General features: G+C 40.3%; 1 protein-coding gene across 1 annotated transcript in view; it reads right to left on the bottom strand.

Moving 5' to 3' along the window:
- Nucleotides 1-17,047, bottom strand: part of GUCA1C (guanylate cyclase activator 1C) — an 87,915-nt gene extending 70,868 nt beyond the window's left edge. The window contains exon 1 of the mRNA XM_066584216.1: nt 16,853-17,047. Coding sequence (XP_066440313.1) covers nt 16,853-17,047 — 195 coding nt within the window. The remainder of the gene's footprint in view (nt 1-16,852) is intronic.
- Between the last annotated feature and the right edge of the window lie 241 nt (nt 17,048-17,288).

Raw genomic sequence — 17,288 nt, forward strand, 5'->3', positions numbered from 1 at the left:
GGGCTCTGCCGTGTGCAGGTAGCCTAAAATGATCACATTATTTAATTAAAAAGACAAACAAAACTATGGCAACACTTCTCTTTTTGTTAATTTTGTCTGCCAAGAAATGCAATAAAAAGTGATGAAACAGTCATGTATCCAAAAATACTAATGAAAATGTCCTACAAAAAACCCCCAAATAAATATACCCTTACACATCAATACTAACGAAAACTAAAAGTTATGGTTTTCAGAATATGGCAATGGAATTTTTTTTTTCTATGAAAAATGCTTATCATAAAAGTAGTAAACACTAAAAAAATTATATATGTTCTTCTGAGTATGATCTGAACAATGATAAGGTTATGCTGAGTGCTGTAGTTTCACAAACTTAAAATATTGCAGAGCTTACATGTGAACATAATAATGATGCTGGAAACAGTGTAAACAACGGCATTGTTCCTTTTTTGGTCAAGACCTTCGCGACTTTTCCAACAAATTCTTGCCTCTGCACAGTTTGCAACTCAGACAACCGTCTCTGAAAATAAGAGCGCCACACACTGCTTCATCTGAAAATAGTGCAGCTCACTGTGTTAAATTAACAATATACATTGTACTCTGTGAAAATTATATGCCCTGTGCCTTCAGAAATATAGCAGCCCCTGTAACCCCTGAAATAATCTACCCTGCCTCCCCCAAAGTAGATGATAAAATACTGAAATTACCTATAACACCCACTGAGGCCTCTACAGCTACCTCTAACACTGCTTTTAGTGCCTCCACATCGCAGCTCCTGTTCTAGGTTTAAACAATATGAACAGTTAGCTAAAGATACTTCTAATATACTACTACATAGAATAGATAAAATGTTATGGCAGAAAGCTGTTATACAGAAAAAAACTCCCATATTTTTATTAAGCTATATTTTGTCATCTTTGACTGATAATTTCCATTCTGTGTCTGGAAATAATGCCGGTGGTCATGAAAGCCACAAGTAAAGCTCCTTTGAAATTTAGTTTGAATGAACAGACTTGTGGATGGATGATATCTCTATGTCTCATGATGGTTATGAATCGTTCCACTTGTTGGTCATTATCCATGACAAACAGCATTTCTAGCTATCCACAAACATACAATAAATAAATATACAGCAGCTTCACATTTCAACGTAATGGCATTATTTTCAACAGGTTTGTCAAAAAGAATATCACTCCATGGAAAAAGAGATTATATGGCTCAGTTCAACTTGCATAATGTGCTGCTTTCATCTTCTAAGAAGGGACAGAAAACTACTGTGAGATGTTTATTATAACAATTTAAAAGGGAACCTTTTACAGGGAACTTTGAGAGAGAGTAAATGTTTTTCAGCTAAAGAACTGTTGCCTGTTTTATGAAATGAGGATGATCTACATGTATATAATTACATTTTCCTTACTGTGTTTGGAATGTATGGACAGTTCATGATTCTCTACATAGACCAGAGCAGGATGTGATGCTCTGATGCTCAAGACATAAAGCCCTCATCCTTACATAAACTATCTCCATTCTTTTCCCACCGACATTACTGTATGTACAATCTTTTAAATACCCATAATCCCAATTTTTGCCTGCCAGTGTATGTTCAATTTATTAAGTGATCTCCCAAATCCCCTTCCTTTCCCACTACTGCTTATGCTGTGGAATATATATGCGGTAAATATATGGGTTAACCCCTTTGTCTTCAAGCCAGTTTGTGTCCTAATGGCCAAGCCAAATTTTGAAATCTGACATATGTCATTTTAACATAGAATTTTTGCTATCCAAGTAATTATGACATAGTATTTTCTCCACATATTCTACTTCATTTAGGTGGTAAAAATAGACCAATATAATTTGTGTATATTTATTAAAAGTGCCAAAATTGAAAACATTTTGAAAACATTTTTTTCACATTTTCAACTGCAATATATCGAATATGTGCAAACTTACTGTACAATTTTTGATGAGATATACATTTCTATCTGTTTACTTTATTCTGGAAGAACATTTGAAAATTTTTTACTGTAGCGTTAATTGTTGAAATTTTGAGGAACATTTTGTTTTCCTACACGAAGCCAAGATTGCAAAGGCTCATAGGTTTCAGAATGATAGATACCCCCACAAATGAAATAAATAAAAAATATAGCCCTTTAATATATTCACTGAGGGGTGTCATGAGTTTTTTGACCACAGTTTTTTTCAGGAGTTATTGCAATTTAGAGGAAAAAAAATAAAATTTCATATTTTTGCAAATATGTCATTTTAAAGCCCCATTGCTGACTTGTAGAGCTATCAAGCTGCCCAAACGATAGAACACCCCCCACAAGTGACCCCCTTTTGAAATCTAGATCCCCTAACCCATTTATCAAGGTGTGTACTGAGCATTCTGACCTCACAGTTTTTTGTAAAAAATATTATAAGTCAAACGGGTGTTTTTATGTGCATATGTTACCTGCGTTTGCGATTCGCATCTATATAGAACCAATGCTTTTCAATGGCAGCAGTCATATGCCCGATATTTACCTGCGCACAAAAATGTGCAGCGGTAAATATAGGGTAGCGGATTTTAAAACGCAGGTAACTGTGGCATCTGTTTTTTTTGGATGTGAAACCCCTTGTTTCACTTTGTGCTCAATGGGGCTGGCAGCAGCAGCGCCGACCCCATTGAGACTATACAGTGAAGATCGTGATCCTCTGGCACAGCTTTGACATCTGTGGCAGAGGAGCGCGATGTTCTCCCATTGAATTCAATAGAGACGGTGCTACAGCTGGCTCCATTGAAAGCAATAGGCTGCCGGCAAGCCCTGCAGCGATTTTTCAGGGAAGGGCTTTAAATATAAGCCCTTCCCTGAAAATCATCCCTAAAATGTATAAAAAATAAAAATATTTATATATACTCACCTCTCTGTAGCTACCGGGGCTCAGGCGCATCCAGCCGGGTCTTTTGAGCCCTGTGACCAATCAGAGGCAGCACTCACCTATTGAATGACAGATGAGAGCTGCCTCTGATTTGTCACAGTGACTAATTACAGGCAGCTCTCAGCTGTCATTCAATAGCTGAGAGTTGCCTCTGATTGGTCACAGTGCTCAGCCAATCAAAGGCAACCCTTTCAGAGCAGTGCAGGGAGAAGACCCGGCTGGATGCGCCTGAGCCTCGGTAGCTGCAGAGAGGTGAGTATGTATGTGTGTGTATATATATATTATTTATTTATTTATATTTTACACATTTTAGGGATGATTTTCAGGGAAGGACTTATATTTAAAACCCTTTCCTGAAAATCACTGCAGGACTTGCTGGCAGCCCATTGCTTTCAATGAAGCCGGCTATAGCGCCGGCTCTACTGAATTCAATGGAAGAACATCACGATCCTCTGCTACAGCTGTCAGTGACAAGGGGACTATCCACGGAGATGAAGAAATCCTCTGCCACAGATGTCACAGCTGTAGCAGAGGATCGCGATGTTCTCTGCATGTCAATTTCCTCTGCTGCTGCCACCAGCCCTGTTGACCAAAGGTGAAACCCCTAGATGTGACAGCCTGCTTTGGTCACGCAAATTATTTTAGGCATGCATTTTTGCGCACATAAATTTGCACATTAAAACGCCCGTCTGACTGAGCCCCAAAGCAGGTGACAGTTTTCTTTGTTTCAAGTAGGGAAAACTGGGGAAATGTACCCCAAATTTTATAGCACTAGTTCTTCTGTGTTAAGCATTATCTCCATTGTAGCCCCAATCTGCGTACAGGACATATGGCTAGGCCTATAAAGGAGGGAACAATCTTTGGCTTTTAGGGCACAATTAAAAAAATTCCAGGCCCAATTGCATTGGAAAAAAGAAAATTGACTTCCTAAAAAGATCCCTCCCTCTTTGCAATTGCCTAAATCTTAGATAAAAGTAATAATTTGTGGTATGTCTCAAAACAGGGGTAATTACAGAGGCCTGGTTGGGATCGGCACATGGGGCAATAAAACGGGGTATCCGTCCTCCACCCATCCTTGCTGCAAATCCAGCATTTTTTGGGGGGTATTTCTTGACCTCAGTGGCAGGGATAGGGTGTAGAAAGTGGTACTCTGAACCTTCGCACCTCCTTAGACTTGTAAGATTGCTGAGGTGCGATGGTCTCAAACAGAAGGCACTAATGAAGCTGCTCCTGGAACTGCAGGAACGTGAGCATTCCCTGTAGCTTTTTGTAAATTATATAGGCATTATAGGTAGGGATCTGAATAATGCTGGGCTCACATGGCTGTATGTGGAATTCACTTGCAGTGACCCGCAGTGCATTCCAGCTGTGAGCCCGGCCGTGACCCTGCATATGGCCGCATAATGTACTGGCATCTGGGCCCCCAGACGGAGAGGAGGAGTAGGACCCGGTGCCAGGAGTGCCGATGGTGGAGAGCGGACGCTGGTGACTGATAGGAGTCCCCGACGCTGAACTTGCGCCTGGTGGGTGACGTCATTGCCAACCCGAAGAAAGGAGGGGAGGAGCTGTGAAGATTGCTGCTGAGCCAGGCAGATAAGTACAATTCTGTGTGTGTAAGTCAGTGCGGGTAAGTGTGTGCATGTAAGTAAGTGCAAGTAAGTGAGTGTGTACAAGCAGTGGGCATGTGAACAAGTGTGACTGAGAGTGAGCAGGCAAAACAAGAGTGAGAGTGTTTAAAAAAAAAAAGGCAGAGGCGCGTGAGAGGGAGCGAACAGGCAGAGGCATGTGAGGAGTGTGATCTAGCAGTTTTTTTTTTTGTTAAACAGTAGATCCCCACTACAATGTTCTCCACGCCTGTCAGTGCTGTCCGGTGAGCATTTTGTGCAATGTATACAGTCTGTGACCAACTGGTCAAGGGTGGATACTGTTTTGCAAGGTGCTAGTACATTGCGCATTTGGAAGCCAAGATCCTGGATCTAAATGATCAACTTGCAACACTAAGATACCTTGACAACATGGAAAGGAGTTTGCTGCTCACTGTGCTGATGCTCTCTGGGGAAGATGTGGGTGTGGATGATAGTTCGGGAAGAGAACCAGGGAGGCTAGTCCTGAACTGGCACACCCCAACAAGTTTGCAAAGTTGGTAGATGAGAGGGATGCCATTACAGGGTTAGCACTGCTGCAGCACAACATGCCCTTTGATGCCAGGGAGATGACTGCTCCAGTAAGAAGTGGAAGAGAAGCGTGGGGCAGCCTAGACAGATCCTAGTGGTGGTGGACTCAGTTATTAGGGGTAGAGACAGGGCAGTCCTCCACAAAGACCGCGATTGTCAAACAGTGTGTTGCCTTCCTGGTGCTCGGGTTTGACACATTGCGGATCAGGTTGACACATTACTGGGAGGGGCTAGTGAGGATCTAGGTACACATTGGCACCAATGACAAAGTTAGAGGTCAATGGGGGAACCTTAAAAGCGATTTCAGTGATCTAGAATCTAAGCTCGGGGCAAGGTCCCCCAAGGTAGTTTCCTTGGAAATAGTACCTGTACCACAAGCCACACCAGAAAGGCAGTGGGAGATTAGGGAAGTAAACAAGTGGCTCCAGAGTTGGTGTAAGCAAGAGGGGTTTGGCTTGCTGGAGAACTGGGCTGACTTTGCTGTTTGCTAGAGACTCTACCGTAGGGACAGGCTGCAACTTAATGGGAAGGTTGCAGCTCTGCAGGGGGAGAAGATGGATAGAAGGTTGGAGGAGTGTTTAAATTAGTCACCGGAGGGAAAGGCAACAAGAGAAATAGAGGGGAAAACGGTGTAGACAGAGTTCTGGGATCTAGGAAGGGACATAGGGGGTGATCAGAAGGAGGGGTTAGTACAGATAAAACTGACAGAGCAGCTAATAAGACCCATAGTAGCATAATGAATACAAATAAGCACAACCATGTAAACTGCATGTCAACAAATTCAAGAAGTCTGATCTGTAAAGTGGGTGAGCTTGAAGCAAGAATGTTTGAAGAAAGCTACTAAAAAGTAGGCATAACAGCAACCTGGCTTTATGAAGAATGCGACTGGGCGGTAAATTTACAGGGTTACAGCCTCTTTAGAAGAGGCCATGGAAACTGGAAAGGGGGAAGGGTATGTCTTTATTTTAAATCCTACTTAATGCCAAGACTACGAGAAGATATTGTTGTAGGAGATGAACACACAGAATCTCAATGGGTAGAAATGCGGGGGGGGGGGGGGGGACTAATAAAATTCTGATAGATTTTTGTAGGCCACCAAAAATACCAGAAGCAACTGAAAACATTACTAAGACAAATAGAAGAGGTATCAAACCAAAATAAAGTAATTATTATGGGGGACTTTAATTATCCAGATATAATATGGGAAGATGAAACCTGCAAATCTTATAAGAGTGATAAGTTCTTGAGAACAATTAAAGATAACTACCTTACTAATTAATACAAAAGATGACAATATCAGCAGCAAATGGACCTAGATAAACTGGGCTCTTGGGTAGAAAAATGGCAAATGAAGTTCAATATTGATAAATGTAAGGTTTTGCATATGGGCTGGAGAAATGGATGTCACTAATATACACTAAATGTGGTTCTGCTATTTAGTGTATAGGGAAACGTGAGATGGAAAAGACCTGGGGGTACTAGTTGACTGTAGATTCAATTAGAGCAATAAATGCCAGTCAGCTGCTGTGAAGGCAATATGGAGAAATAAATAAGGAAGACTTCTTTTGCACCATTTATGCCGCCGCAACTCTTTATTCATTTCACCAATCTCCCAACTGTCTGGCCAGTCTGCCTTTACTCAATACCACAGGGAGGGTGGCTTTGGGCAAGAAAGGGGGCATCTTCTCCAATGCATTTCTTTATCCATGGGAAAAGTATAGAGGAGGAAGAGCAAGAGGAGGAAGAAAAGGAGGGGAATAATATAGGTCTAGAAGCAGGGAAGGGGGCTATGCAACATTATATCCATCCATCACTAACTCCAGCTATTCTACGTGGATAGCCAGAAGACACTTTTAAGCCTGATCCCAAAGAATCATCTTTAGTCACTTTGAAGCATATAAGTGCTTTTATGCTGCATTGCTTGCAGAAGGACCATCACATAGCCTACATGAAAAAAGATGATTACTGGGTGGCAACCCTACTTGATTCCCACTACAAGGTCAAACTGACAAATCTCATTCCCGTAGAAGAGAAGGATCCCAAAATATAGCAGTATCAGGACAGACTGTTAAGCAGCTTGAGCACACTATTTTGGTTCATTGCAGATGAGCAGAAAGACGCTGCAGCAGCACCACCAGTGGTGGCAGGGAAAGTGTAGCAGAAGTGTGGCATAGTTTTTTCAGGTGGTTGCAGCAACAGCACAGAGTAGAGCTCACAGTCACAGGCGGTACTTATCAATGATGGTCCAACTGTATGTCAGCTTCAGTGTGCATGTACTAAGACATGATTTTGGACCCTTTGACTTCTGGGTGTCTAAGCTGTACAAGTGGCTGGAGCTTGCCTGCCCTGCTCCTGGTGTCCTATCAGAAAGGGTGTTCAGCACAGCTAGTGGTGTGATAACTGACAGACGCATCCGCCTGTCTGTAGAGAATGTGCATTGCCTTACATGTATAAAAATGAACCAGGCATGGATTTCACCTGACTTTTGCAGCCTCATGGCAGATTCCATTAATTAGTTGGCTGGACTTAAAACCCAAGTGTAAGTAGAGACTAGTATCTGAGACAGGAGTACAGTGTGCAAACTTTGGAATATCTAAGATGGAACTTTACCATCTTAGTGGTTGACCACCATTTTTCTGAGCTTAGAACTGTCGCTGCCTTCATCCACCCTGCTATGAACTGGAGAGCTCTACTCAAGCAGTGCTGGGCCCCCTAACTATTTAGAGTCTTAAGTATTGAGCAGGCTCAGATTTGTTCACCCTGCTAAGGATGACATAAAGGGACTAATCGAACAGGGCCTATACTATCCTGGTTTAAAAGGTGCACTGTTAAGTTATTATAACTACTAGATGGAGGAATAGAGGATAGTGTTTGTTTACGCCTAAGGTGTACCCATTGTTAAACCACACTGTTAATTGTTATTCTGTCAAATGCATTTGTTTCAAATTTATTTAGCATTAAATGAAAAATACTGAAACTCTGTTCTTCATGCCCCCAGTTTCTAATATCACAAGCCCTTGTGTAATACCACAGTCATACTACATTACTTTACAGCTAAAGTTGTTGTGTATAAGAATTCATGTACCTGCCTTACCTCAAATGACTGGTGATCCATATACGTCCTACCCAGAACATTTCTATGAACTGGAAATCTGGTGCCTCCAAATGTGTCTCTTGCAAAAGATGTGGTTGTAAACAGTAGGATTTACCAGCAGCAAAATTTAATGAGTAAACCACACAGGTTGGGGAGGTACTACTGCAACACCACAAAAATGGATCTGAACCTTGATCCAGAAGACATCCAGAGTTGATAATAAATTCGTGGCAGGATACAATGTAAATAAAATCGATCTTTATTCCTCCATTATTCTAAAATGTGAAGTTTCAACCAAATAATGGTCCTTCTCAAGCTTTCTCAATGCTGCCTTTTTTTGCAGCATATTTCCATCTTACTATTCATATATTTCACAGAGGAGCATGGATGGCCTAATAAGTCTCCTCACACCTTCTAGGTGCTCTCCCTAAGCAGAAACAATGCCCCTACTGACCCATATCTTCTGCAAAGTTGATAAATTCATGTCAGCATATGATATGAATAAAATCAATCTTTATTCCTCCATTATTTCAAAATGCTATGTTTCGACCAAATAATGGTCTTTCTCAAACTTGAGGGTGACATCCAGCAAGTCAAAATAGAAAGCCAAAATCCAAATGGCTGTTTAATAGACACAAACATGGGGTACATGGAAACCTGGCAATTCAGTGTCCGAGTGCCACCTTTTTCAAACCTGGGGATGGTTATTACATGGAGCGGTGATTATATGGAATGTAAAATACTTGGAAATTACAGTACCTCCGGAGTGGAGCTGAGTGAGGAGGTATGTGCTGCCGTGTCTGATCTAACATCAAAGAAAGTGCGCCACCGCATTGGATGAGATGTCACTGAATACATTATCATGCGTAACCCATCATGTGCATCATGTGCTGTTATTTATGTGAACCAGTGGGTTGGCTCCTCCCCCTGGATATACTACTTGGTGCGAGACTTGGCTGTCCCCACCCTAGACTTAAGCAGGTCTGAGATCACAAACTCACAGACACCTGTGGTCCACCATCAGGGCCACAGGCTTTATTATTATTATTTGTTCATCTATTAGGAAGCTGGTAGTGAAGGAGTTCTATGCTATTAGATTAGCCTGAAAGAAAGACTACCATCTGTGGAATGTTTCATTGATAGCTTTGAGCAACAATTACTAGGTCAGTCCTCTAAGTCAGGTATCTGCCTCTCAATTAATCTGAGGGAATACTATCAGCGCCGAGACTTTTTATTAGTATGAGAACTATGAGGAAAGGTCTAGCTCAGATCTTCTTCGTATCCTTATGATTAGAAACAGAAGCCAAAACTTTGCTTGAAACTTAGAATCGCCTGAGGAGAGGGGATTGAACCCTAAGGCCCTTCTATATTTCTTTCAACTAAGCTTCTGCAGTTGCTCCCATGTTGGGGACATTTTCCTTATGTTCTTATAGATCTTTTCTTCATGTAAGCATAAACACAGTGGGGTGAATGCTGAATCGTTACTTTGGTTCAGAGCTCATTTCTGGCCCTGTATTCACAAAGCACTGCCTCTGGCCGGGCAGAGTGTGATAATTGACACAACAAGGATCCCAGAATAACCCTTCCTTCTTTATAGAATTTCTTCTTTATATATAGCAGCCACCTATTGTCAATGTAATATTCAGACATAAACTCATCTGGATACTCTTCTATATATGAGGGTAAATACCTATTGAATCTCTCCTTTGGTGCAGATCAAAAGGTTCCTGATGAACTACTAACCAAGTAGGGAAATGCGTTGAACTATAGGCAAATATTACTATATAACTAATGAACTACTACCGAAAAGCACCTGTTACGATATACATCAAATGCTAGTGCATCCTTAAAATGTGGTAAGTCACTTGGTGAAACTTTGTTTATGTCTCATGTGTCTAGTACTTGTGTGTTTGTCCTAGTCCTGACGCTTGCTCCACTTTCTCTACGAGTCAAGCGTGCGCAACTATTTGTCTAGTGCCCTGATTTTAAAAAGATATTCGAATAAAAATTGATCATTTTATTATTTGTCTATACTGTGAAGTGATGACATATTAGTAGAAAATTTGTTGAAGAACAAGATACATATTAAACAGGGGAAAATATACAGATTTAGAAATTAAGAAAGAATGATTGAAAAGGGGATGCAATAAGTTATATAAACACCATTTTTAAGATCATTGGCTAAATAATATTATGATAAAATTTAGAGATTTATATAATATATTGCATTATAATAGTATATAGATTATATTGAAAATATTTTGGCACATAATAGAAAAAAGGTGGGGGGGGAATAGGAAGAGAGTGAGGAAATATTTCTATATAGTTAGTATATTAAAAGTGAATTAAAAGATGTTCATATATAAAATTGTATAAATAAGTGGAAAAAAGGCGCTGTCCTGTTCATTAATCTTTTGATGAGCTAAATGGTGGGGATAGCAGTCATCTAAAGCTGGGCCTTGCCCACTTTTAGAAAAAGTATAGGGGCCTGGTGTAAAAGCTCCACAAGTCGCAATTGTGACGCAAGCACCAAGACTTTGACTTTTGTATGCCAGAAAACTAGCGTACAGGGCATGATACATATGCCCCATTTATATTTTTTATACAACATTCGGTTTACAATGGATTTGTCACATTTGATCAGTATGTACTGAAATAGGTCCCTTTAACACTTCCTGGGCTATGTTCACACAGTAGAATAAAGAACATAAACCCCTACAGGAAACGTGGTATAACAGATGGAGAAAAAAAACTTTCCCTATTTGACTCAGAATGTGAGACCATACCTGCCTATAGTGGATGTCCTGTCCTGATAAGAATGTACCCACTCACTGCCCCTATCAGCAACAGAAGTAAGCAAACAAGTAAGAATACAACTTCCACCAGTAACCACAGTACTTAGCTTTAGATGAGCAGGGAAAGACAGGACCCCAAAATCTAGCTGTGAATCTAACAACCACCAGATGAAGATTGAAAAATAATCAGCAAAGGTCCACAGCCAAGACAGGAATTAAATCCCTCCCTATTTGCTAAGTAAGTGCAACAAGTAGCAGAACACACACATAAACGCTCACACTAGTGCTAGAAAAAGCTGAGCGGAAAATCCAAAATAGTGCTAGCATAAACCAGACCTCTGTGAACAAGAACCCAAACCTGCTAAAACAGTGTTTTTATACTGTACCACAAACTACATTATGGTATTCTTATATGATTATAATACTTAGTCTTTTGCTAAATGATACCTAAGTAATTGGTGCTGGCACATAATGTATGTACTGGTCACTGATAGTATTGCTTGATAAAGGTCCTGCAATGAGACTGAATTGTTGATTTCTGTAAGTGGGTGAATAAGCCACCTATTTGAATTGGACATCAGTGAAGTGCTATGTTTTTTTCCCCTCTTTATACTGGATGTATGATCATGGCTTTTGGGCCATGGCATCCTGTCTCTTCTGCTTTCATTGAAGTGCTGCTTTGTTTTCAAAAATAGACATTTTTTATATTATCTATTTTGTATAACCGCAAACATTTGTTTCAAGTTAATTATAATTTCAAGATATTACATTTACGTTTGCTGAGTTTCCAATCTGACTCCACCATACTTCAGATAACTGGGAGATAAATGAGACTTGATTGAGTCCAATAGCTGAGTGCCTTATGTGGTATATTTGGACAAGACTTGAGTCACACTAGAGCGTTAGGGATCATTTAGTTCTGATTTGGAGGCTTTGTTCTGAACCTCCGTCACAGATTTCCATTAAAACCTAGGATGAAATAGCACTGCATGTACCCTTGGTGGTGTTTGTGGTCCCCTCAGGTCTGCATAGCCTAAGACAGACAGCAGGTAACATTTATACATACCGAGTCTGTATGCTGCTTAAAATATATTATCAACAAGTATGAATAGCTTGACTTCCATAATTCGGAGGCACTGGCAAGTGAAATTTTACAACTAATAACTTGACAGTCTGCTTTGTATACAGTCTCTAACCTGGAAGGTTAGACTCACCACAGTCTCGAAAATGTGTGATGTCTCTTACATCTGTGGGTATGCAAATGTATGTACATGCTTACTATTACTTCCTCATCACTGAGGAAAATGGAGACAATCCAATAAGAAAGCTGTGGAGTCCACATGAGAGAGACAGGTGGCTGTTGAGCAGCAGAACCGCTAGACAAAAATAAAAAAACTTGCCTTCACAACAGTGTCTGTGAGCAGAGATGTTCTGCTTCCTGGCTGTATGCCTAATTTAATTTGGTCATAGACTCCATTTCCAGTAAAGGCCCTTTTAGACACAACAATTTTTGCTCAAAAATCACTCAAAGCAATCTTTTGAGTGATAATGGTTGTATTTAACTGCACTGACATCATGCAGTTTTCGTTAAGCCGTCACTGATCGCTGATCTTTCAGCATGCTAAAAGATCAGCGATCAGTTATTAGGAATTTACAGCGGGATGTAGCTGATACTATTGTTTCAGCTGTATCCCGCTCCCTGAAGGCAGGCTAGGTATGAAGAACAGATCTGTCCAGCTGTGTTCTCCATACCCCACTCGGAGCGCTCGGTTGTGTAACAGCCGGTCGCTCCAAGCAGGGAACAGCTGGATGCAGAAGACAAGCGGGGCCATCCTGCTTGTCTTCTGCATCCTCCGCTCGGCTGTAAAACAGCTGGATGCAGAAGACAAGCGGCCCCGCTTGTCTCCTGCATCCCCTATTCGGAACGCTCGGCTGTTTAACAGCCGGGTGCTCCGAGCAGGGAATAGCTGGATGCAGAAGACAAGCAGCCCAAACCAAGCTTAAGCCAAACTGGAAAGCCTGCATTACAAAACACTACAAGAGCCTTGTGTGGAATGGAGTGTTAAGGTAGCAGAAATGCAGTCCTAAGCTCTAACTGATGACCTGAATGTTACAAGTTTCCCCCTTTCCCCACGGTTTAGGTAACTGGCTTAAGGTTGACTCAGTCTTCCATCCTTCCGAGGTCGGTAAAATGAGTACCCAGCTTGGTGGGGGGTAATAAGTTGGTGCTATACAAATAACAAGATTTTTTATTTTTCTTTACTCTCTCACTGAAAAACCTGCACCCTGCATAATGGCATGACTTTTTATTTCCACTACGTGCCTCCACCATTGGTATGTCCGACATGGCACTACGCATTCAATCCTAACTGTCTAATACACCTTAATACAAAGTATATTAATTGCAAGTGGCAGAATAGCTGCAATAGGTCGCTCCATCATTACTTTGTGGTCCAATTAATGACAAACACAAAAAGTAAAATAACATAAAAACAGAGCATCAGTTATCAAAAATTTTAACAAAAAATTGGCAGCGCTATCTCACTTACCCCATTATACTATTTCATCCTGGAAATTGCTGGAGGGTATAACGGAAACTGAATGGGCCCCATTAAAAAGCCAATGGGGTCCATTCAGTTCTGTAATAAGATGGCTTAATTGTGGACTGGGATTCTGTTTTCCTGTTCTCATGATGGAACAAGAAAATGGGATGCACAACGCCGATGTGAATGAGCCCCAAGGCATAGACCAGTAACTGGAGGTTCCTTTTATCCATATTATATTTTGTCATAACACCATTATGCATTCCTCTTATTTTCTTTAATTACCGTATTTAGTCCTATATTGAACTCATTGTTTGAACAGTCATTGGATACATTATTGACACTGCTTTCAATATATGTACCTAGGTATAGCACACTTCTATAGTTCACTGACATTTAAGGGGTTGTCCCCTTTGAACGCTAAGGTCTGTGAATGACTGCAGTAGCCTGTGATGTTCCATATACAGGCTAACTGTAGCCTGTAAAAACAAACCTGGCACAGTGAATGGAACTGTGGGACTGGATATGTAAGTAGCTATGAGAAGTGAGTATGGGATATATTATTTTTAGGCATGGGACGCAGGATTTAAGAAAAACAAACAAACTTTGACAACCCCTTTAACTATATTTATTGTAGTCCTATGAATATACACTGTATGACCTCTTTGCTAGGAGACAACAGCCCTTTCTTGGTTGCAGTTTCTCTCTATGGAAATTAGACATGTGACCCTAAAGTGCTGCATAAATTCACATGTGCAAATTTTCCGTGGATCAGTTTCAGTACGAATTCACATTAGCATTGAAAAACCAAGTGATCTGAGTGACTGTGAACAAGACATGATTGCAGGGCATAAGTAAAGGTTCAAGGGCTGTGGTGCAAAAGTTCAGCTTGGGCCCCCATCTCCCACAACTACTCTTCATGATTGCTGACCATGGTCTGATCGGAACTTTCTATGGCATCACTTGGTCTCTACGGCTTCCTGCAGACGGGCGGAAATTCCGTGGCGGGATTTCCCGCAGAATTTCCGCCCGTACATGCCTGCATAGGATTGCAGTACAATACGCAATCCTATGCAGACGGCCGCGGTTTGTCTACGCGAAATCACAGGCAGAAAACAAACCACGGCACACTCTATTTCTGTGCGAGGCTCGCAGAGCGCCTTACAGAAACGTCACTCCCCGGCTGGTGGCTCCGCTCTGCGCAAGTGCCGGCACATGAAAGAGCCCGAGCTGCGGGAGCCGGTGAGTTCCGTGCTGCTCTCTGCAGGCACTCGGGTCGGGTCCTGCTGCGAGAATTCTCGCATCCGGATCCGACCTGGCCGTCTGCAGGCGGCCTAAAGTAACCCATTGATAAATCAATAGTAACCAGTGGTATTGCTAAGGTCTGAATAGATTTGCAGCACGAGTCTCAAAAAATATGCCCCACCTGCCCCCCAAAAAAGAAATATATATATACATAGGAGACAGCATATCTATAAGACAACTTTTATAACATTGTGGATACAGAAGCTCAGCATTCTTATATCGCTAAATAATGTAGTCAGATATCACAGATACAGTGATAGTGAATACAGTGCAGGAACCTTTAATGATCACAGGTAACATCTTCTCTAATTGGAATTATTCTCTTTCCTTTTTCTTTTCTATCTGGCCTAGACTGCCACGAACACTTCCTTCAACCATGGCTCTTCTCTGTACACTCTTTTAATCCCGCTACTAACTACAATGCCCTTCTCAGTGTCCTACCATTGTAATAGTGCTACACAAAGGAATAATGCAAATACACAGTAATAATTCCATTGTAGTGTCCACAGGAAATAGCGTCTTCTTTATGTCCACAGTTAAAGTGCACTTTTTGGTACCACATCAAAGTAACAAAGCCCCCACTGTACATTTTTACTCGGTAATAAACGTGTTCTATACATTTTTTTCTTGAATATATCATACGATTATGTAATAAGAAGGTATATTATGTGCATTGACTTTTGTAGAATATCTAGTGGTTACCGCACTGATATGTAGCTATAAATGGAGACAATTAAATTTTGTAGACTGCTAACACCACCCATTTCATCTATCAGAGACTAAGCATTGTGTTGAAAGCTGACTTTTAACTGGTCATATGATATTTGCTTTCATTCTATTGGAGTAGAATGAATCAAGTTTTTCACCTGCTAATGATAGGCAAAAAATGTTATGTACTGCTTTTGCTGCAATTAAAAACACATAATATTCTGTCCAAGGGACTTCACATACAGACTGTAGTACTTCTTGCTGGTTCTTGTTGCCAAAGCTACTTTAGAGATTAGAGATCAGTGGCATGTGGCAGGTCTGACCACTATGTGGATGATATGTCAGTGCATTGTTAGAGTGAATATGCCTGTATTGAAATGTACTTTTTTGTTGAAAAAAGTAAACATTCTCATGTTCATGCAGATTAAAGAATTTAGCAATTCATAATTATATATAATGAGGGAAATTTACTAAACTAAATGGCAAACAAAACTGGTTTACATGTCTTGCACCTCAGTTATTTTCTGCTCTAGATGCTTTCTGCTCCTTGTAGGTCAAGGGGGCAAAAACACGGGCATGAATTGTCAGGAGAGGGGCATAGTTTAAATCTGACATTGTGCATCAAAATTTAAGCACAGCATTGTCAAAGTACACTAGCCAATAAATACTATAAAAAATTGATTAAAGGTGTCTAATAATGCATAAAATTTATCAACCAGCTTGAGCTATTGTGATACATTTGCTGCATTTTTAGAATGCTTAGTCTTAGTTTAAACTGTCTAAACATTAGTCAGGATTAGTACATCTAGCCTAGTATGTTTTTCAACTTAGAATAAACAGAGTATTTACCCAATGGCACATTACATTTGAAATATTAGAGAGGAGTTACCATGACCAAAATCAAACTAAAGGGTAAACCTTACTTATTAATAAAGGCTGATGGATTAAAAGTAAATGGTTTGTCAATCATAAATTTAACATTATTTTGAAATATAAACTCATTGTACCTTAACAATTGCAATTCTCAACAGACAATCATTTATGAAACATTTTCAATATTTTCAATATTTTATTATACTATATTTTATAACAAGACTTGTTATTTCAACCACAATGATAAATGTCAAATGAGACCAAAATGCATATGTGGAAATTGCAAATTATATAAAGATTTTTAATATCTATAATTATAGCCACTCATGACATGACATGCTTTACACTATAAAAAACTACTATTCACCAAATCCGATCAGAATGCAATTCTATCAATCACCAGGTACAGCACACATACCATTGCATTCAATATCAAAATCTTACCTTGTTCATATCAAAAGTACTGAAAACTTGATCAGTATATCTGTTTGCTTCTGGATTCATACCCTGCAGGCCAAGTAATCCTTTAAACTCATGCAAGCTCAGTTGGCCAGATGGACACTCTCTCATAAATTTTCCGTACCAGTGATGTATCTCTAGAGCATTAAAATCATCTGCAGATGAGCTAGTTGCTCCCATAATGCTTATTTGTGGCGACGGTCTGCTTGACATTCCACTGACAGGTCCCCACAGATTCATCCACTTGTCCCAATGTTTCCCCAAACACTGCTCATATTACAGTACTAGATCTGTTTTAAACCTCTTAAAGCTTGTTACAGAGAAAGACTTGAAGTATAAAAATAGAAGCATGGTAGGATTAAGTGTATCATCAGTTGGTTCACTATGAAAGAGAATCACACTTACTAATAGTACTAATTTT

This window comes from Eleutherodactylus coqui, chromosome 1 (genome assembly GCF_035609145.1).
Source record: "Eleutherodactylus coqui strain aEleCoq1 chromosome 1, aEleCoq1.hap1, whole genome shotgun sequence".
In the NCBI taxonomy this organism is placed as follows: Eukaryota; Metazoa; Chordata; class Amphibia; order Anura; family Eleutherodactylidae; genus Eleutherodactylus; species Eleutherodactylus coqui.